Source organism: Gavialis gangeticus, unplaced genomic scaffold (assembly GCF_001723915.1).
Source record: "Gavialis gangeticus isolate Ggan-Ray unplaced genomic scaffold, GavGan_comp1, whole genome shotgun sequence".
Classification (NCBI taxonomy): Eukaryota; Metazoa; Chordata; order Crocodylia; family Gavialidae; genus Gavialis; species Gavialis gangeticus.
The window spans coordinates 42,285,157-42,307,265 of NW_017729029.1; the positions used below are offsets into that span (position 1 = coordinate 42,285,157).

The following is a 22,109-nucleotide window of genomic DNA, read 5'->3' on the forward strand; positions in this document are numbered from 1 at the left end:
CTGGGGCTGGGAGAGCCCAGCCACTCACCCCAGCCCCGTACCCCCAACTCTGACTAGGCTATTTTTATCACCCTGGTCCCCCACCCCCAGACTGGGCAACCTTCCCCTTCCCCCCCCATGAACTCACCAGACCCTTCCCTCCCAATCTCACCAGTTCCTCCTCCTCCTCCAGGTTACTTATGTCCAGCTGTTTTGAATGCCTGCACATGCCACTCCTGGTTAAGGTAAACTGCCTAAACCTAGACTGGGTGTGCTGAACATTTGTACATAACCATTGAAGCAGAGCACAGGACTACTGTTAAGAGACCTGTTAAATCAAGGTTCATTGAACTGTGCTTCAGATTTTAAAGACAAGCCTTGTCCCCGCTTCCCACCATAGAGGGGAAATGGGTGGTTGTTTACTAAGGTCTGGCTGATTCAGTTGGTAGGTGCTACTGAAATGCACACCACACAGAGCGCGTGCCACCCCACTGCAAGGCAGAGCTGAGCTGGGCTGCCAAGTTGAGATTTTGACTCCTATCTCTACTCTTCCAGAGTTCAGAACTGCTTGGACTCAGGGGTTTCAGTCTATCTGGTCGTTGGCCCATTCCACTGTCCCTATCTGACCTTTGAAGGTCAGAGCAGTGTCACGATCTGATGTTCTGTTTGCAAGCCTGAGTCAAATGACCATCATGGAGTAGCATCTGGTACAACTGTGGTCTGGATGTGTTGCGATGGGCTGGGAGGAGGGAAATCAGTGATGCACATCTCAGGCAAAATTTCCCTAATTCAGCCACTCTATGTAGATGCTTTTCTCCCAGAAAGGGATGGTAGGTCCCAAGGGAAGCAAACACACACGCACCACATGCTGCTAGCGCTCTGCTCAAGCTGCATGCGGCCTGCTGACTCAGGAGCCTGTGTTGGCAGCAGCTGGGGACCTACACGTAGTGTCTTTCTACAGCTTCTCTCTCCCGGTGGGTGTCACTCCAGGCCGGTGCTTTGTGGAAGGTGGACTGGAGGAAATGATTCAAACTGATCCATGGCAAAAAGAGAGAGGGAAGTACCTGCTTCTGATGGCTTCAGAGTGCTTTCCCAAATCTGGCAGAATAGGCAGGGGAGGGGGAGTTTGCTTCTTGGTTGAGTAGTAAAAATAGAACTGATTTTAAAGCAGGTAAGTTAGTCTTTAGACCAGCTTACCCCTGGTTTAGGGAAGAATGCCCTGGGGACCACTGGTCTTTCTAAGCACAAATTCGGGTTTGGTGTAAGTGATGCAACTACCCTAAAATTGCATGGGAATAGCACTCTTGGGTGGACTGGTCCAAAAAGCTTAGGGTGATGAAAGGCCCCTGACTTCTCTAGCAGACAGCATTGTATGGCCTGTTTCCCTTTTGCATAGACCAAAGGAACAGTTTAATCTTTCAGCTTGTCACTTCTTGTAGATCACAAGGGCTGAGGACTTCAGATTGCCAGGGACCTGGAAGAAATATTTTGTAGCACTTCTGATTCATGAGCTATCATGCCATCAATACAAATACATTCAGATTATACTTCTGCATTGTGCTGCGTTTTAAACTACTTGCTTACCCTACTGCCCCTACCCACTTACATCTTTCTGAATTTGGCCCTCAGCTCCTGATTTACACCTGAGTTTCTGCAGTATCCAAAGTGGGATAGGCAGGGACATACTCTGCTTTTTCTAAAAACAATAAAGTAAAGCTTGAATAAGTGTCTTGCAAACAGTTTGGTTTCTTTCATTTAGATGGAACAGCCTCCACCCACAGACTGAGCCAGAACACAGTGTTTATCTTTTATGATTCCTTCTTTATCCTGTGGATTTTGTCTTGGCAGCTGAGAACGACCTGGGTTCAAAGACTTTGGAGGTGCGCAGAGACTGCAGGAATGGTGGAAGGAGATGGAAGCCCCTGAAGCCTGGAGCTGAGCAGCTGCTAGTCGATAAAGTAAGGCATTGTTTAAAAAATCTCTCTATCTGCTTCAGGGGTGGCATTTATCTACTGCATACTTAGCCAGGGAAACTAACAACACGCATTAGTAAAAGCTTCTAGCAGCCAGAACAGTTTCTTTAGCGGCAGTTTTTTTTCGATTAGTTTGAGTTATTTTATTGCAATATAAAAAATGGAGCATTAACCTTTTCCCCCCAGATTAGTTTCCCTCCGATATAAATCAGAGGTTTTATGACCTAACATAGGCAATGGGCCTTCTTTCCCTTTGGCTAAGTGTTTCTCACAGATGGGGGAAACTGTGAAATTTCAAATCATCTGTAGTTTTGCTCTGCTTTTTATTACCATATGTCCTTTGGGTTCATTACTGTCACTGAAGCTATCTCTGAGACATATTTATGCGACTACTGCTTTCCAAAGTGTTTTGTGAAGACAGGCAAAATCCAAGTACTTTTTCCTTTTAGAGAAGGTATTCTCCATCTTTGCAAGTGAAACCTCCTGGGTTTGGGAGTTGAGACTTTGTCTCCATTTGTGTAGTGCACTTACTCTGAGCTCTGAATTGTCCTAATACCATCAGCGATCTCATGCCATGTGCTTGCCAGAAGTTGGGGTTATTGCATGTTATTCTTCAGGACTTTTGTCCTGTGTGAGCACGACCCTTTGAGAGAGATCCCTAGTTTCTATTATGTTAGGAGTCTGAATTGCTTTCATCATGACAGATATGCCAGCTACCTTGCTGATTTTTCTATATATTGAGGGGAGTCTCAGAAACAGCTGTGCCACTTGCCTTTAATGAGCAAAGCAATTTAGGACCAGATTCAGCATTGCCCTTGTTTACTTGCCAACATGGCAAACTGAAGGTGGGAAGACCTTTCCTCCACAAGCTTTCTGGTGGTATGTTTAGGTAGGATGTGTCTCAATTGCTATATTGTTGACTGTACTATATATATGCTAAGTCTCATCGATTTGATGCTAATGTGGATGGCATTAGCACGGAAGAGTTATTGGAGAATGAGCAAAAAAAGAGATGATGTTATTTCTTGAATAACTGCTGTCATGCCTCTTTAGCATCAGGGTGAGGGAAGAATGGGCAAGCAACCATGAATTCTGAAGTTCCCTGTTGGGATCAGCAATGGACCATGATATGAGGCAACCGGCTTAAATGAGATTAGCAGCCCAAATTCACTGAGGGAGAATGAGTTTGGCCTGTAGTGACAGAACCCAAAAAGGTGGCAAGCAGTCTTGTGCTGCTGTTGGTTAAACAGCTCTGCGAGATCAGGATTCTAGGCCTGGCTCACCGGCTGTGCCTGCGGTTACAGCACGTTAATTCTCTACACCCAGGAGTTCAGATATTCAAGTCAACATCTGAATATTCAGGTGCTTATCCAAACCGAGACTATTTTAATGCTTTTCCTGTTGCTGCTTTCTTCAGTGGCTGCCTCACTTTGTATAATTTTATATAATCAGCTGCCTTTCCAGAATATGAGTTTCAGAAAGGACTTGGCAGCTGTAGGTTTGTTTGTCATGACAGAAATAGTTACTAGGGCTGTGTGAAACAGCACCATTTTGTTTTGACTTCCGTTTCACTGTTTCGAAGGGACAGCGTTTCATTTCGCTGTTTCGAAGCACTGTTCCATTTTGTTTCGTCAAAACTGTTTCGCTGTTTCAACGCGTTACGTTTCGCTAATAGGCTATAATGGGGAATCATGAAAATGCCTATACCTTTGTCATTTCTTGCCTGATTCAGGTGAATATTGCAGGGTTGGTAGCCCCATCTGAGGGCATGAGACCTGCCAAGTTTCAAGGAGGTAGGTACAGGAGCTTTTGTGAAACTGCATCTCAAACTGTTCAAAGCAAAACTAGTATCATTTGCCAGCAGCATGCTCCATCCCGCGTGCAGATCCAGGGGGCTGTGGGGCTGTGCCAGATACCTCCTGGGGGGCGCAGGCCCCTGGATCTCCGTGCGGGATGACAACAGGCTGCCGCTGCTGGCTGGGGCCAGTGCCAGCATGGGATTCTTCCTGGCACTTAGTGTGGGCGGTGCAAGGCAGACTTGGGTGCTTGTGCTGGCCCCGGCTGACAGCAACAGCCTGCTTTCATCTGCGTGCTCCACAGCTGGTGTGCAGAATTAAAAAAAAAAAAAAAAAAGCAATGCACTCACTGGCTCTGGCAGCGGTGACTGGGGTCTCTGGGTGCTCATGGCAGAGTCCCCCCTGCACACATTGTGGGGCAGTGCGGATCGCTCCCCCCCTCCCGCCCCTGCCTGGCACCCATGCAGCAGCTGCACCATCGCACAGGTGTACTGCAGCTTGGCAGGCTGCTGCACACTGTCCTGGAGCTGGGGCAGATCCACCTGTCAGCTGGAGCTCCCGGTTTGATTCTCCAGCTCACTGATCATTCCCTCAGCTCTTCCCGTGGGGGTGCAGTTTCAAAGCCAGGCTTGTTTGCAGATAAACAGGAATTAAGGAGAGGGAGAGGAAAGAGTGGGGACAAGGGGGGAAGGACTGCTTTGATATTGACATCTAGCTCCCAGTATGATTCCCCAGCTCTCTGATCATTTCCCCAGCTCTTTGTGGGGGGCACAGGCCCCTGGATCTGCGCGCCAGGTTTCAGCAGGTTGCTACTGCAAGCTGGGGCCAGTGGCAGCACTACGGTCTTCCTGGCGCTCAGCACAAGCTGCGCCAAGCAACTGCCGCTGGCCCTAGCCTGCAGCAGAAGCCTGCTGAAACCCTGTGCGCAGATCAGGGGCCTGGACCACCCCGGGAAAAGCTGAGGAAATGATCAGAGAGCTGGGGGAAGCGATCAGAGAGCTGGGGAATCAAACCGGGAGCTAGATATCAATATCAGAGGGGTCCTTCCCCCCTCGTCCCCACTCTTTCCTCTCCCTCTCCTTAGTTTCTGTTTATCTGCAAGCAAGCCTGGCTTTGAAACTCGAAATGTTTCAAAACTTTTGAAATGTTTCAAGTGCCCTTGTTTTGTTTCAAAGCCATTTCAAAGCTTTTTGTTTCATTTTGATTTTGCTGTTTCGAGCTCAAAACGCGTCAAAAGAGCTTCAAAACAAAACACCTATCAAAATTTTTCATACCCCTAATAGTTACGCACCCATACATGATGTTGACCTCTGATTGGATGGATCTTATCTTGCAACTGTCACTGAAGATTTGCAGGGGAAGGCTTGTGAGCACTCAGGAGACATTTTTAATGTTCTGCCTTCAATTCCACCTTTATTTATTTCTCTTTTTATTATTGATGTAAAGTACTGAAATAAAATCCCTGAGGAAGAATTTCATTTATTTATCCAAGGGTCAGGTACAGAGGGTGAGTCTTCCATTTTTGTCCCTTCCTTCTAAGGCAGAAATGCTTCATGTAGGGGTAATTCCACAGCAAAATCCTCTTATGTCTGTGTTTCTATGGGTAGTGAACAAGCTACTCGTATCAGTGAATCAGCTGGGATGGCTGTTTTGGTAATTAGCCTCTGGACTGGTTGCTAACTATTTGCCATCTTGATAAACATGAACCAAAACCAGCAGAGAGATTGTTTGTGCTCAGGAGACAACCAAGAAAACAACAACATTATTCAAGGTGAATTGCTATTATAGACTACATTGTAACCTGGTGTACAGTATTCAAGGTGTATCTTGGAATGCCATCAGCTGTATTATATCAAAGGCAATATTACCATATTCAGGAGCTGGCTTTGTGATGCAGAGCTATGGTCAGCCAAGATTAATAAATCAAATTGTTAATCTATTAAGAATAATCCTACACTTAACAACTTTAGTATTTTTCACACTTGTGATGATAAAACATGTTGCTAGTGTGACATGGAGAGTCCATGGCTATTTGTTAGCTGTAACACACACAGCATGAAATTTTATGGGGAGTGTTAGGCCTCATTCTTTAAAATAACTCTGATAAACATCACTACTGTTTTCCAGGACCAGAGCCCCATTTTGCAAGACACCATGGATCCAAAAAGTAAGGCAGTCTATACTCCAAATGATTTGTATAAAGAAATCTTTCTTACTGAAGTGTAGGTAGGTCACTCAAGGGGCCAGACAAAAGCTGGTTAAAACAAAGTCCAGAGCATCCTCTCCAGCTCATTCCAGACCTGCCCTCTCAAGCCAAGCCCAAGCTATGTCTGGGGGAAGAATATTTCCTATCGAATTAAATGGCAAAAAGATGAGATCCCAGGGTTAATGGGCTTCTATACTGTCTCCTGATGAGCAAAGAGACCTGGCTGCTGGGGTTAGGAGCAGAAGCAGAAGTGCCAAAATGTTGTGCATCATGTGAACTGCTTGAGATAATTCTGAGAAATGGCTTTTGGGCACTGATCAAAACTTCCTCTGAGGTTTGCTCATTGCTGCCATTAGGCAGGTTGTCGCTCAGTCTGAATTACAGAGGACAGCCAGGTGTGCAAAGGCTGATCAGAGTTTATAAATCAGATGTGCTGAGTTAAACAATGCAAGAATGGGATTTACAAATGTGGATCACAATAGCAGCCTTTGAAAACCCCATTTGTCACCTGTGTCCCAAGGTGAGTTAAGATCTTTGGATCTGTAAATCACCTCTGTGCTAGCCAGAAATCCCTGGCAAGATTTGTAAATGAAAGGTAAGATTTGTGGGCTGTTTCTTGTCAATCCATTTATTTGCTGCCGTGGACCCAAGCTGATTGTTTTAGAAGGAACATAGCTGAATCCAGCAAATCAAAACCGCAGTCCCAGCTCTGGGAGAAGCAAGGCCCAGTTTTCATCCTGTGAATGATAATGCCTGAGATACAGATTGAGGGTCAGGGGCTGACCTAGCTTTGATGATCGTAACACCAGTGTTACCTTCAGTGCCTGAAAATCCTCGCATATCAGTGCACACCCTGGAGAACACAGAACTGCTGGTGAGCAGCCTCCCTGGGAGCCCCAGGAGGTGACTTCTTGTTCACTGGGCCCAGGGTACCACTTCTGGAAATACCACTGCACATCCCTGTGTTTCTGAAGCACTGAACATGTGTTCTGGGCAGAGGAATGATGTTTTCTGATCACCCTGTGACCCAGAGGTAGGTGCGAAGAGTCACTGAAGTCAACAAGGGGTTCCCATTGCCAAGGTCGCCACATGTCATGTCCAGCAGCACTGTCAATTATCTTGCAGCCCAGATGGATCTTAATGCATCTGCGCTCACTATATAGAGGCCTTTGTCATCTTCCAGCAGGCAAGTGGTCTCCTCTCTCACTGTTCCCGTTATGTTTGAGCAGGAAAAGGGGAGTAGGCAGCAGTCAGTGGAAGAGGTTTTGACAGCTGGTAGGACTGGAAGATAAGGTGTCTAATTCTCTTTCTAACCTGTTTTCATTATGCCCTAGCTATATTTTTCCAGGAGCTCGTGGTAGTTAGTACCTTTCCACCTTGCCCACAAACAGACTGCCAGAGAGAATGAATGTTTACAAGGCTAGACTTAAGTCTTAGCAATCCCCTGCAAGGTAGCTAAGGATGGGTTGTGCAGGTTTCCCAGACAGGGGTGGGAAGCAAGGGCTCCAGGGTGCATCAAGTGTGGGAACTTCACTGGTAATTGAATATTTTGTTCCCCCAGCAATTCTGAAACATCAAAAAAATAAAGTCATTTCTGGGTGAATGCAATGATCTGGTGTCCCAACTTCTAAAAATGCTTCTAGAAGCTTGTTTTTCTTTAACTTAATGGAATTGAAGAACATTTTGGACAGTCATTTGGGATCAAAACTGTATTTAGAAAATGTTGACATGGGAAGTTTTGACTTTTCTGAAGTTTTCTGAAGTTTTTGTTTTTTTGGTGTGTAAGGGAGGTTGACATAGCAAAATGGAGATGAATTTTCAAAATGTTTCATTGTCATCACAACTGCATTTTAGGCTGAAAAATTTTAGCAAGCTCTAATTAATGGTCTCACCTGGGTGTGGTAGAGCTGGGAATGGTATCCAGGGTACTCTTATGCCTACTCCTGCATTGCTTCCATGAGGGCTGTCTAGCTGCCTGAATGGAACTGGGGAGAGTGGAAGTGAAGGTAACTCCCCTTTTCTACCCCTCTAAAAATAAGTGTGAGATTTGCTCCCTGAGCTCCTTCTGGGCAGAGCTGTGGTTCCGGTTCTTTGTTGGAAAGGCTTCCTCCCAAACTGAATGGCCGACTTCAGTTGTATTTTAGTATCCAAGATTTGCCTGCTGCCTCATCCCCAGTCCTTCCTGCCTTCTTGTTATGAATCCTGTTAAATTGTCTTTTATGCCAAGCAAGCCCTGGTCTGATTATGTAGGATGGAAGTTTTGCATCTGCATTGAGGACCAGTTTCACTAACATGCCCTCTGCTAATAGCAGGGATCATGCAGACCTGCTGCAGAAAGGTGATGAATATTCACAGAAAAACAACCTCCCCTCCCAGCCCCTTGCTTCTCTCTGAGATGCAACCTATTTCTGGAGGCAGGAGGGGGGCTGTAATTGCAGTACTGATAGCTACGTGAGCTAGGTTCCTTATATGCGGTAATCCCAAGCTCCCCAAAGTTAATTCTATTCCGGCTCATTTATAAGGGACAAAAATTCAACCAACATGCTGCCTGCAGGAGAGGGGAATGAAGGGAAAGTTGCTCTGGGTTTTTTCCCCTGTTGATGCCATGCTGTAATGAGCAGGCAGCTCTGTTTGGTATTCCGCGCTAGCTCTGTCACTTTCTATTTTTATCCTGTAGTACGATGCTGAGTGAGCATTTCATTTTGTGGGGATATTTTTCTATTTGAAATGTCCTGCACCATGTTTCTCTTACCGTACTACTTCGGGGGGAGGGGGGAGATGAGCTTGTCAACTGCTGCATTTTGAGATGTGAGCTGTATTTAATCACAGTGATTTTCAGTCCTTCCATCCGTATGAATAGGCTGACAGAGAAGCATAGGCCTATGGATTTATTTTTGCTAATTAGTTTAAATATCAGTGCACTGATGATCAGAGGTTTATTTGTATGTGGGGAAGGCAGCCAGGAAAATGCATCCTCTCTAATCTCTTTCTTTCCCAATAATTTTGCTGCTAGGGACAGTCTGCTCTCTCTCTCTTTTTCCATACTTTGCTTTATCACTTGCTAAACTCATTGTATCTAGTACAGTCCTCCTCATCCCACTCCAGGAGCTCCTTAAATATATCTGTGGCTACCTTGGCTTTCCAGCTCTGGAAAACCTGTGAGTGTGTGTGAATCCTGTATCATTGAACCCGTGGGCCTGTTAACCCATTTGCTGCTGTCAGATGCTGGCCATGAGTCTGAGCAAAAAGTAGTTTGAAGATTCCTACTGACCAGCAAGATTTGCAACACTGTACACTCTTCCTAGGTGTTTCAGGTTGGATGCTTCTGACCCCCTTCTGTATGTGTATTAGGCAGAATACTCTGTATGAACATAACCATCTTGCCATGACCTTGTTCATTCCAAGCCACCTCTGAATGGAGTTATTGTAACTATGCTGCTACTCTGTTGGTTGCTTCCACTATCAGCATGTCAGTGCCTACAAACTCTGCCTGCTCTGGGTATTTAATGTGTAAATTTAAACAAGACAGTTCCTAAAGGAGTGTTAGGTTTCTGCTATCAGTGGTAGGTAGCACTATGCTGGAGCCGGTACCTTGACCACTCTAATATTACTATTGGCAGAGTGGTGCCAAGTGGTAATTCAGTGGTGGGGGATTTTATCATTGTGGATGAGGATCAAGCTGAATTCTTACTTAAATGACATGCAGTCTGTGGTTTGTCTTGAAAAGCAATAGAAGACTATTTGAAGTTACAAGCTTAGAACAAGAGATTCTTGGCTTCCAAAGGGTGGTCTTCAAAATATGCTAGAAGTCTATATGCTCTCTGAGAAACTACACATGGAACTATGCATGGAACTGCATAGACCATAAACACGAGTTTATGGTGATCTTCCCTCAGCCCTCCTGTATTTCAGATCAACGTGTCCTTCCTTCCTGCTTACCAGGCTATAACATTTGCTGTGGGAAGTTTACAGCTCCCACTATCTGGCATAACCTTTCTACATATATCTCATATTGGACATCAGCTGAAAACTGATCTTGTGATCTCTCCACCCTGTCTGCCCATTCTTGCTTAGTTTCTCTTTGCTTCTTCTTTAATTCCTTATTTAACTGCATCACCATATTGTTTTGCTCTGGGATACAATTTGTATGAGGAGAGTATCTAAACCTCTCTTAGTTACCAAGGCTTTTTTACAAAAGAATCTTGAGGTTGGGGGATATAGATATTTGTAATTTCTCTTAAGTCACGAGCCTCAAAGTCCCCTTAAGGTGACTGTTGAGACCTCATCTGGAAGTGTATCCTCCATACCCAGGTGCTTCTGAAGTCAAAGGGCATTATGTACATAGTACAGTACAACTGTTTCTGCGATGCTTTGATTGGATGCAGTATTCCGTATGGTGGTGACTTCAAGATGGCCTTGAATCCACAACTATATTTCTGTGTGACAGGGGCCCATCCACCTTCTAAGGCAGGCTGCTGCAAGTCATCTGCCACGCCTTGGTGTATCAAAACCAGATGGAAGAATGCAGGAGGCTGCCCATTTAATGCCCAGAAGCCAGGGGCATAATGCATGGCTCCAACCTACCCTTTACTGTGTCCCATGCCTTGCAGATGGCCTCAGTCACCGCCAGTTCTGATCAGGGCTTGCCCAGCCCCTCAGTTGGCCTACACTCTCTAAGCCCCTTTCCCAGACTGGCCTTGCTTTCCTTAGACCCATCGCCATTTCCTCAGGGCTTGGGATCCCCCTGGGTCCCTAAGAGCATTCTCCTTCCCCATAGTTCCTCCTTGACCTCCAGATGCTCTTGGGAGCAGAAGCTCTCCTGTGGGACAGTGTTACCACAGCAGCATCCCTGCAGTAACTGCCAGTTCTGCTCCTCAGTGCCGGCTCTTATACTGAGGCTGCTCTGCCCTGCTCCAATCAGGTGGCCTCCTGGTTGTCATGTGACCACCTGATGGGCTCTGCCGTCACCTGCAGGCTGCCTCACAGGTGCTCCGCTGCATTCTGCCTGAGGGGAAGTTTGTAACCAGATTAATGAAAATTGCCTGATTGGGGAGATCCATTACAGATTAGAAATTTAGGTCAGGTGTATCACCAGGGGTGATACCAGGGGTCTGGCATGAGTTCTGAATGAGCTTTAGCAGGAACTGTGGTACAAAGCGTGTGAGAATCTGTGGTTTCACAGAAGTCATTGAGTGGCTTTAGTTGCATTTTTGGTCCCTAATGCTGGCCTGAAACTTGGTTTGAATACTTTCACTCTCACGTAATACCCGTGCTTTAAAATAGTTTATGTTTTAACCTGGGAACAATAGATCATCACTAGTATAACCCATGAGAAGCCCAGGGTTTTTACATTAAACTGTACTTCACTATCAACCTCAAATACACAGCTAGCACAGGGTTGGAGTATCAACCATACGTAGGGTACCTGGACTTGAAAGATGTAAATGCTGATGAAGGAGAAAGTATAAGTAATGAGGTGAAATTACAAAGGAAAACTTTGGTGAGATGACAGGAAAACTTTATTTAATAGTGAAATTTAACAACTTGGAATGACCTCCCAAGTGAAATGATAGCAACACCCTCACTTAAGCCACTCATAAATTAACTGAATAGAACGAAGGAAATTTCACCAATAAGTTACACTCAATTTCTAAAATCTAGGAGTTTGTACACTGGCCAAAAATCAAGAGTTTTCTCATCAAGAGAGCTTTCAGGGTTGTGTGCAGATGGTTAAAAGTTAAATAATAGCCCATTGCAGTCCAATATAATCCTTTCGTCTTGATCAACAATGCCACCTGGGTATCTTCACCAGGATGCAAAGAAATGTTCCTGATCTACCTTCTTGAGAGGAATGGTGAAATGTTTTAAATGGGGAAGAAAAGCAAAACTGTTTCAAGATGTCAGGCTGCATTCATGTCCATTAATTCAAAGAGCTCCAGGGAAATGCGTTCAGGAGAGGTGTGCAAAAGCAAGCAGAAAGAACCAGTTGGTGGGCAGCTGTTGTAATGGCCTGAGTCTTCCAGTATGAAGCAGGGGAGGGATTTCCTGGCACAGAGGAAGTAATATGAAGAGGGAATCTGGAAAGTAGCTTCTGCATCTGAGTCTTGGCTAACTTCCTGGCTGTTCTTTCCATGACATTCCCCTGTAATACCCAATCACAGTTTCACTTTGGCCACTGTAAAACTCTTCCTCTGCCTTCAGAGGATGAACTCCAGGTCTGTATACCACTTTGGACCCTAATCTGAGAGTTTGGTGGTGTTTAGTTTGTGCATAGGTCCTGGACTGATCCTCTTCTAATGAAAAAAGGAAAAATATAGGAATGGATGAGTGTCATAGCAGGGAGTCTACAAATGATGAAATACATGTAAATTAATATGTATATTAGGTGTATGTCTTGTGTGTCCAGCCATTTGTCTTATTGCTTTATCTGTTGTCTTCAAAGTTAGGATGTTCCCCAAGTGAAGTTGTCCAGTACTATGTCTGATGTGGTGAGTGAGTGAGAGAAGGTAGTGCAAAATAATTGCTGTTAAGTGAAATAGTTCCTGAGTCAAATGCAATTTTGTGCTGAGTTTGTAGAGCCCTGGGTGCCAGGAGAAGTAGTTTCACAGGAAACAGGCTGCTTAGTACTAAATGATTTTCCCCACCTTATCACAAAAAACCTTCTGTAGCTGAGAACAAATGCTTCCACCAATAGTCTTTGCATTCTGAGTACCTTTTTCTCTTTTTATCATTTTAAATGTAAAGTCCCTTTGCAGATCTTTTAAGTAAGGTTAGTCCTTGAATGAGAAATAAGTGGGCACCTATTGAGACAAGGCTGAAGTTATGCAGCTTTGTCTCTTGAAGTTGACTTGACATGCTGTCGATTGTTCTTGATCTCTCTAACACATTTGCATAGGAAAGTGGCTTGGTCAAGTCAGAGCCAGCATAATGATGGGAAGTGACTGTACTGAATTGTAAACAGTATGCTGCAGGTATATTTTCAGTGTAGGCTAGATGAGTGGCTGCCCTGTTGTAATAGCTTTTTCTTTAACTAGGTAGACTATAGCCAGACTATGGCCTAATTTGGCATATCACCCCTAAAACCAAGAGAAAGGAATTGAAAGGAGAATGTGGCTTGCATTTTTCACTTATCACTTAATAGTCTGACCCTTGCTTCTCCCTGCCGCTAGCCTCTCTATCTAGCACTGTATACCTGACTAAAATATTCAGTGTTTTTTTTGTGTGAGAAATCCTGACATCTTTGATAACTGGCCTTTGCAAAGGGGAACTGGGGTCTATGGTTAATTTTCATAGCTGGGGATGAATTTTTATAGTCATTTAAGAGATGAGAAAAGAATAGTTGTTTTAAAGCAAACCAAAGATTTCCCTCTGGCAGAGACAGTAATGAGGATGCTATCATCAATGTATACTGACCATACCCAGGATGGTACAAAAGAAAAACAGATTTGCCGTTGTCTTCCTGTCTTGATACCAAAATACAGGGACTGCTATTAGCTAGAACATCCCACCTAATCTCAGCTTTCCTGGCAGGATGACCCAGGCTTGGCTGCTGGGAAGCTTCCAAATCTATATCAGCACCTTGCATTGCAATGGAAATGCTATGTTTGAGAAGCCAGTTCTGATCTATGATAGTCTTTCCATTAGAGCTTCTGAGCAGCATGTCAGGTGTTTGCCCTGTAATTGCATAGTACAGCACTTGAGCCCCTTGCTGCCCCATTACCCTGTAAGCAAACAACCAAAATTGTAAGTAAGGAACCTAGTGCATACTGTCTTGGTGAAGTATAAGAACAGAGCCATTTCCTGAATCGCCTTCTATCTTCTGACAACTAGTTCTGGGAGCAGGTGAGAAATGTTTTTCTTGGAGTAGAGTTAATCTCCACGTTGTGCATCTCTGGAGTTTTTTGTGCTTGCTGTGGGTGCTTTTTGAAAAGAGCCTTGTGGGATAACAACAGGTAGTGTTCTTGAATCAGTCACCCAGGACGGTTTGCAAAGACCTAAGCATGAACTCCAGTGAAACCTGGCAACTCCTTTTGGTGTGCAGGGATGGGTGGGCAGACAGGATGAATGGAGATAAGATGGAGAGAGGTAGAACATCTCCTTCACTGAAGGTTTTCAATAGGAGTCTGGATGAACATTTGTTAGGGAGGATTTAGGAGCAGCATTCCTACATTCATGGAGGGGAGTGGGCCAGATCACCTTTGAGGTCCCTTCCAACCCTATGCATCTATATCAAGTGTGCGGGGCAGAATGCTTTCCCTCCCCTCTCCAGACTGTCCAAGGCCTTGAGAACAAAGGTCTTGCATGAGGTCATTAATAGCAAGTTAAATCAATGGAAGGAAATACCATTAGAAATAGCTTGGAGGAAGTATCTGCCAGGAGTTGTGTCAAATTACAGGGCTGCATTTTAAGAACTACAAACAAGAAAAAGCCCACTCAGATCTTGAAGTCTTACTCAGAATTATCAAAGCCTAACCTTTGGATTAAACAAGGATTTGGTAAAGGTTAAGGATTAAACAAGAATCTGATGGCTTGACTCATTTTAGGTAAGTATACACGGAGGTAAAACTAGTCAAAGCTAGTCATGCTTCCGGGCATAGGTGGAGATAATCACAGGAATCGAGAACCATTGAACAATTGTGAAGTTGCCTTAGAATAGGCTGGATCACCTTCCTCTGGAAGCATCTGATGTTAACTTCTGCCAGGTTGCTGGGTTAAATTAGCTGATAGCCAGATCCACTAAAATACAACTTGTCCTCCTAAGTGATTTTCTCTTCCTGGCTTCACTGTGTATCTCTGCTGCACAGCCTTACTCTTTTTGTATCCAAAAAAGTATGAAGCCTTCTTCAAGAGTGGTCTGTGGCTACAGCTCAGTTTTTCATCTGAAGCAGTACTGCTCTAAGCTTTTCTGACAGGGCATTTCCACAGCGCATTTCCCCACAAATTGCAGTTTTAGGCTGAATTTTTAGAAACCAGGCCTGGCTTACATTGAACTTAGGCACCTGCACATAAATACTTGCTATGTCAAATAGTCATCTTGCTAGATGACCTGTATTTTTTTACATCTCTGTTTTGCTAATCCTGGAGCAAAAACACAGCGGAATTAAATCCCCACAACCCAGTTGGTCATCAGGTGCGTGTTGCCTTTTGCTGCAGCGTGTTTCACACCCTTGTGCAGGGAGATTAATTTATGCTTTTGCTCTGGGACAGGAGGAGAGCTGATCTGGGGAGCTGCACATTTTTCCAGCTATTACTTTGCAGTGTATTAGAGTGACAGATCATGAGGTGGGAACTCAGTTATGCAAACAAAGCTGCGTCACTCCTGCACAGAAATAGCTACAGTACATGTGCATTAAGTGGAAACAGAGCTCTTTGGTATGCATACAGCAAACAGGGATGGGAGGGAGGAGAGAGGGGGGCAGCAGCTTTTTGTTCATTCTCTTTTGGTTGGGAGATATTTTGAGAACACATTCTTTCCAGAGACAAGCAGAGTGTTACCAGGTGGCAGTTCATCAGGGTGGGAGTACTTGTTGCTTTTCTCATGGAAAAGGAGGGACCAGGGTTTTAAGAGAGGTTCTGTCATTCTCAGGGATTAACAGGGGTTAAAACAGGAGAGGTGTGGTCACACCCTCTTCTGCCATTACCCCCCTCCCAGAGCCACTCTTTTTCTGCTCTAGCCATGGGATATGGCACTGCAGGGTGCCAGGCTCAGCAGGGGCAATGGCAACAGCACTCAGGTTCCTCCTTCCAGCTCCTGCTTTCTGCCCACCCCTCCCCGAAGATGTTTCCAGCTGGCCAGGAGCAGGTGCTGGAAGGAGGAACCCACATGCCAGTTGCTATTGTCCCCAGCTGACAGAGGCATGGGGGAGTCCCAGAGCTGCTCCTGCTCTGCACTGCTGGGAGCAACTGTGCAAGTTGCTGGGCTCAGCCAGGGACAATGGCAGTGATGCACAAATTCCTCCTTCCAGAGCTTGCTCCCAACTGGTGGAGGACATTGTGGGGCAGGGAGCAGGGGTTGGAAGGAAGAAACATCACACTACTAACACTGTCCCCAGCCAAGTCTGACTCCCCACAACCCCCAGCTGGGGCAGAGTAGAACCAGCTCTGGCCCCTCACCCCCCCATCCCTTGGCCAGCTGGGGACAGTAGTAGTGGCGATGGCAGGGTGCTCCCACTCCTTCATATGCCTGCTCCCTGCCCAGCTCTCCAGTGTCTCCCACTGGCCCAGGGGCTCCAGCCATGCCTTGCCCCCATCTTCCCATGGTCTGAGGGGCAGTGTGCTGCACCACCCTTTAGGAAATCCTGGATCTGCCCATGGGCATTGATCATTTTTAACAGCAGTTTCTTCTATGAAGCATGTAGAAATAACATTATGAGATAATGGCAGACTTGCTTTCTTTTTCTGGTTTTTATTTTTTCTCTCCTTTCCCTTTGGTTTCACTTAGCAAACTGCAAACCAGTGCAAGTTTTCTACCTCCTGTGTGTTTTCTGAGGCATTGCTTAATCTAGGTCTCAAAGTCCAAAATGACAAGTCTGTCATTCTTTCACATGAAGATTCTTCTGTATCTTGCTGTTGGGAAGTTTGTCCTGACAGTCACCTTACAGTCTTCTCTTAGCTTCCTCTCAGCCTGTCTAGTTCTGTCCTTGAATCAGCCTATATGATGTTGAAAGAGAAAACTAACACTTGACAATAAATCTGCATGCTTTGTACATACAGATATTATGATGGTTAGATGCACCATGTGTTTGCATCATGAGAGAGAACACTCAACCTTTCCACTTGCCTGTATGTTAGGGTCTCTGCTAAGCTAAAGAAAAGCATTATGTATAATACCACTACAATAATTTGTCACTCTGATAGATCTACTTGCAGCACATTGTTGAGCTATTAGGCAGCTTTGTATACTGCACAGTTCCAGACCAAGGTATGGTTCATAGTATACAAAGGAGACAAGGTTGGAACTGGAGCTGTAGGAAAGTTTCTTTGTGCCTGTAGGTATAGTATCTTCTTTTAAAAATACCCACTTCCTGTTGAAGGAGGCTTGTTATTTCCTGAACCATGGATGATCAAGTCTAATAAAACTGAATTAGTGTATGACATTTAAGGCATTGGTGCTCGGACACTCATCATTACTTATTCCCATGATATTTTTCTGCCAGTTATATATACTCCAAAATTTAATATCATTTGGACAAAATTTACTTAAGCATCCAGAATTTGGATGTTTTAGGAAACATCTACCACAGCTTTTTGGATTTCCCATTCCTTTTCCCATTTCCAAAAATCTATCAGAATAATGTAAAAAAAATTATCTCAAAGAAGTCCCCAAATTAGCCATCAGTTTCTCTCTTACAGGCTCCTGTCATATGTACAAATTCTGGGAAGTGATAGGCTGGGGATAAGTGAACCTCTGAGAATGAAAAGGGTGTTTGACCCACTACAAACTAGGGCTGTGCGAAGCTTCGGGTGGCGATTTGATTAGGAGGAGATTTGGCCTGATTCAGCGGCCAGATCTCCGAATCTGAATTGAATCGGGACCAATTTAAAGGTCCGAATCGATTCAAAGGTCTCCGAAGCGTCGGCAAAGATTCGGAGAGCTTTGATGATTCAGGCAGTCCCTATTGGCTGCAGCTCCCACTGGTAAGTACTAGGGGCCGGGGAGGGGAGAGGGGAGGGGACCATGGGGGGACCCCTGCCAGCCCCCCTGATCCCCCCCAGCCCCTCCCCATGGCTGCCCTGCCCACCCCAACTTGGTACTTTAAAAAGAAGGCCCAGTGCTCACTGGTTGCTGCCAGGAGGGGGGTGATCCCCACTGCCCCATGCTGCATGGGGGGCTCTGTATGAGCCTCCCCAGCCCCCCTCACTCCCCCAGCCACGTGGCGTGGGGCAGCTGGGATTGCCCCCGGCTGGCAGGAACAGTCTGGGGTTTTTTCAGGTTTTTTTTCTTTTCTTAAAGGGCTGGAGCTGGCCTGGGCAGGGCATCTGTGGGGGAGGGAGGAAGGCTGGGGAGTAACGGGGGTGTCAAAAGCAGCCGAATTTCCGAAACAGATTTGGCCAAATTGAGTCGGGACAGTGATTCGAATCACTGAATCGAATCACTGTCCCCCAAATTGGCTGAATCTGAACTGAATACTAGCCACTTTGCACAGGCCTACTACAAACTGAGCATTTTATAACTGGAATTTCCATCCAGCAGGGTGGGTGGGGCCATGCCAGCTGGAGCACTGCGGTTTCTTTAAATAGCTGACCTCAGCTGAAAATCAGCATACATAACTAGATATAAAAAGGAGGGGATTAGTGCTGATTTATTGGCCTGTCAGTTAAATGAGTGTGTCAGGTGTATATATGAGAGGAGAAGTACTGTGATGACAGGAAAAGATTACAGGAAACCTGTGCCTTAAATGCAGCTGCTAGTTTCTATATACATGTTTAATTAAATAATCAGACATCCTGCACCCTTCAACATCCACGTGGAGGCTTTATCATGCAGGATTGTCAGTGGAAAACATTGTTATGGCTTCCGTTTTCCACATCCATTAGCAGGAAATGGCTAATTGAGGTCATCCCACACAGATTTAATTGGATGCTGAGGGCAGGAGGATGTGTGGGGAGATATGGAACACAAAATAAAGGCAGAAGCTGGGTGGTGGGTAACTCGGCCTTGACCCTGAACAGCTGAGCTGAATGGAAGTGTGTGAGGGAATTTAGGACCTGCTGCAAATACAGAATGAGCTGGGTAATTAATAGGAGTTTCCTACTGTGACATGCATAAGCTGCCCCATATAGACTGGCACAGGCACAAGTGTTCCACATTTTGCAAGGTGTAGTTCAGCTGTTAGTAGAAAGTGAAAAGAGAGCTACTGACTCATTGTGGCCTTGTATGACATCTGCAAAGACTGTGGGATGGCTCTTGTCTCTGGCTTGTAGTCTGGGAGGTTAGAAGGGATCTGTGAAAGCTAAGGCGCTTCCTACTGCTCCAGGAGAGAAACAGAACAGCCTAAAATTGGTCAGAGGGAGAAGAAGTGGGGAGGCCGTTTTAAGTCACTTTTGGTCATAAGGACTAGGTATAGGCATTCAAAAAGCCTGAAGCAGAATCAATTTAAATGACAGGGTTTTCTGTAAGTGACATAGTTTGGTTCAGTAACGAGCATACCACGAGCATACCACACATTTGCCTTTTTTTTGGGGTGGGGGGGAGGGCGCATATCTTAGACTGGTTCTGCCATTTTTAAACTAGTCTATATGTGCTGAACTTTTGTTCTGTTATGGGTATAGACCAGTTTCTGATCACTTATACCAGTAAAAGTGTAATGTCCGTACCTGGCCAAGGGGAAAATCTGTTGGTACCAGCTTGTGCCCTTGGCCCATCTGCCAAAGGGTCCAGTGGGATGATGCCTTTTCCAGCACATCAAAGAGTTACAGCTGTTCCAGCCTTAGGGCTATAATAGCCCTTGTGCGTCAGGCTCAGGGAGGTCAGGATGGTCAGCATTTTGCTTCTTCCCCTCTTGCTGTTTGCACTGTGGGGCACAATGTGCTAGGGCTCTTGCAGAGCTGAATTGCAAGCCCCTCAGAGGGAGCATTCATTTCCCTGCAGCTCGGCCAGCCCGTCCCCTTGCCCAGTGGAATCACAGCACTTCTGCTGTCAGTGAAGCCTCTGCAGCTTCGGAGGCAGGGCCAGGATTTGCCTCAAATGATGATGCTATTATTTGGTTTTGCTTTGACACAGCTGCAGCATGTGGCACAGTCCTGCAAGTCTGCTCCAAGGGCTCCTTTAACTGATTCTTCTCTCTCTGTCTGTTTAGATTTCAGATGCACCCTAGGTTAAGCTTGAGATGTAAAACACTCATTAATCTTCCTGTCCCATTGGCATGGACCCAAGCCAGGGTCTGCCTGGCACTCCCTCCTCACTACTGCAGTGGCGGGGCCAGGATACAGCTAGCAGGTGGCTGGCATGACCCCTGAGGCAAAGGGGGCAGGGAGGGGGTTTATTTTCTCCTCTACCCCCACTGTCCCCAGAGGACCACAACCGGGGTCTGCCTGCCCCAACTGCCACTGCTGCCACTCTCTCCCTGCGCAGGGTGAGCAGCAAGATAAGCCCCTTCCTACCCCCTCCGCCAGATCTTGGAGGGAGTGGGGAATAAACCCCCTCCCTGCCCCCTTGTCTAAGGGGATGTGCTGGCCAGCCTCTGGCCAGGCCTTCAACCCTGCCACTGGAATGGTGAGGAGGCAGGGCCGTGATGGGGCAGCAGCCCCTGTCCTGGTGTCCGGGGACCAAGAGCCTCTTCCTGGTGGGGGACCACGAGCAGGATGTCAGAACTGCCACAGACTGCATGGGGTGAGTGGCGGCACTGGGGCTTGAAGGGCACGATAGACCCCCAAGCCCCCCCAGCATTGTTGCCACTTGCTCCATGTAGTCTACAGCAGCTTTCCCCACCCCAGTGGGGAATAAACCCCCACCCTGCCCCTTCTGCCTCAGGGGCCATGCTGGCCAGCATTTGGCCTTGCCCCGGTCCCGCTGCTGCAGCAGTGAGGGGGACCCCAGCTATGGCTGAGGCTGGCCATGCCCATGCTGCTGGAGCATCTAGCGGAGACATGCAGGTCTGTGCTGGTGGGACAGGGGAGGGAGTAGGGGGAATAAATCTCTTCGTTGATCCCCTCCAGGGCCAGCATCTGGCCAGGCCCCTACCCCTGTCTGTCTCTGCTCCAGCTGGGGAGCCAGAGGGGTGGGGCCAGCCCTGCTCCCTAGAGCCGAGAGCCCAGCCCAGAGAGCCTGCTGTGATGCTGGAGGACTCTGGTTTAAGTTAAACCAGGAAGGGGTCTGGGACAGAAGTTACATAAACTGGTATGAGCTCAGTCACTTAAGTCTGATTCTACATTCAACCAGGTTTATCTCAGACAGGTTTCAGCCATTTTGAAACTGGTTTAGGTGCAGTGAACATCTGTTCTGTTATAGGTTTAAATCAGTTTCTGATTACTTAAACTGGTGTATGTGTAACTTCTGTCCCTAGCCATGCAGTTACATTCTCTCCTCCAGGGCTATGAAAATATTTTGGCAGCAAAATTTTCTTAGAATGCTATTCTGTTGTCTGATTAGCAAGAATTTCTAGTCTAGTGGTTACACTTTTGGGATGTGTACTGTTTGGGGCAGACACTGCCCTTGTACAGTATCTAGCACAGTGTGGCCTTGATCCATGATTGGAGTTTTAAGGCATTACAACACAATAATAATAATACACTACTCAATTCTGTTCCTGCATCTACTATTGATGCACTGTATGGCTTTAGCTGAGGTTTCTCACCCTTCTCTGCCAGTTTTCTCAGGTCTAAGATGAAGATCATCGTATCATCCTCCTCAGAGGCTGGTGGTATGACTTACTCCTTAGGTGTCTGGGAAGTTCTCCTTTGTTTCTCAGCTGCAAGAAGCCATAGCTTTGAAAAGCATTTGATTTGGTTTTGTGTGTTAGTTCTTGAGATTCTGTTCTCTAAAGTATGGCACAGTTGGTTTCATTTTAGCAATTTCATGACTTGAGAAAGATAGGGTAAGTGGATGGTCCTGTTATGTTAAGTAAAATACAGCAGAGGGTGCTAGTATTATTACACACCATGAACCATAGATTTTGATGTCTGGGATCCCAACATCACAGAAAGTATCCTCAGGGTTAATGAGTGAATTTTGTCTGTGGAATTATTTGGTGCTTCTGATGGGAGAACAAGCAACACGTGACACATGTTAGTCACTTTGCTTGCAGCTCTACTAGAAGGCACTTGGATGCTGTAGCAATACATACCGTATAATAATCTGTGTGGAATAGAATTAGACTGAACTTTTCTCTGTTCCTAGGAAGGGGGATAGGATGGTCTTGTTTGGCTAAAACAGGAGCTCTGTTTTGTCTGTGACTTGTCACTTTCCCAGGCCCAGACATTTGCTGGGAGCTGTGGGTGGGATGTCATATGTCAGAGCGGAGTCAGCCCAGTGGTGTGTGTCTCCAGGCTTGGAAGCAGAATGAAGTGAGAGATGATGTTAATGAGGGTTTCGTGTGCAGTAATGCCCAGTGCCCTCAGTCAGGATTAAGGCTTTGCCCTATACAAGATGAAAGAAGAAGCCCCTGCCTTGAACAGGGAGAAGAGCTTGACCAGGAATTCTTAGGTCAGCTCGCA

At 46.0% G+C, this 22,109-nt stretch overlaps 1 protein-coding gene across 6 annotated transcripts in view; it reads left to right on the plus strand.

The window, feature by feature from the left end:
- ARHGEF9 (Cdc42 guanine nucleotide exchange factor 9) overlaps positions 1-22,109 on the plus strand; it is a 422,470-nt gene that overhangs the window by 52,635 nt on the left and 347,726 nt on the right. For all 6 annotated transcript variants that reach the window (XM_019521482.1, XM_019521480.1, XM_019521485.1 and 3 more), the window contains one exon: positions 1,828-1,937. In XM_019521482.1, coding sequence (XP_019377027.1) covers positions 1,828-1,937 — 110 coding nt within the window. The remainder of the gene's footprint in view (positions 1-1,827; positions 1,938-22,109) is intronic.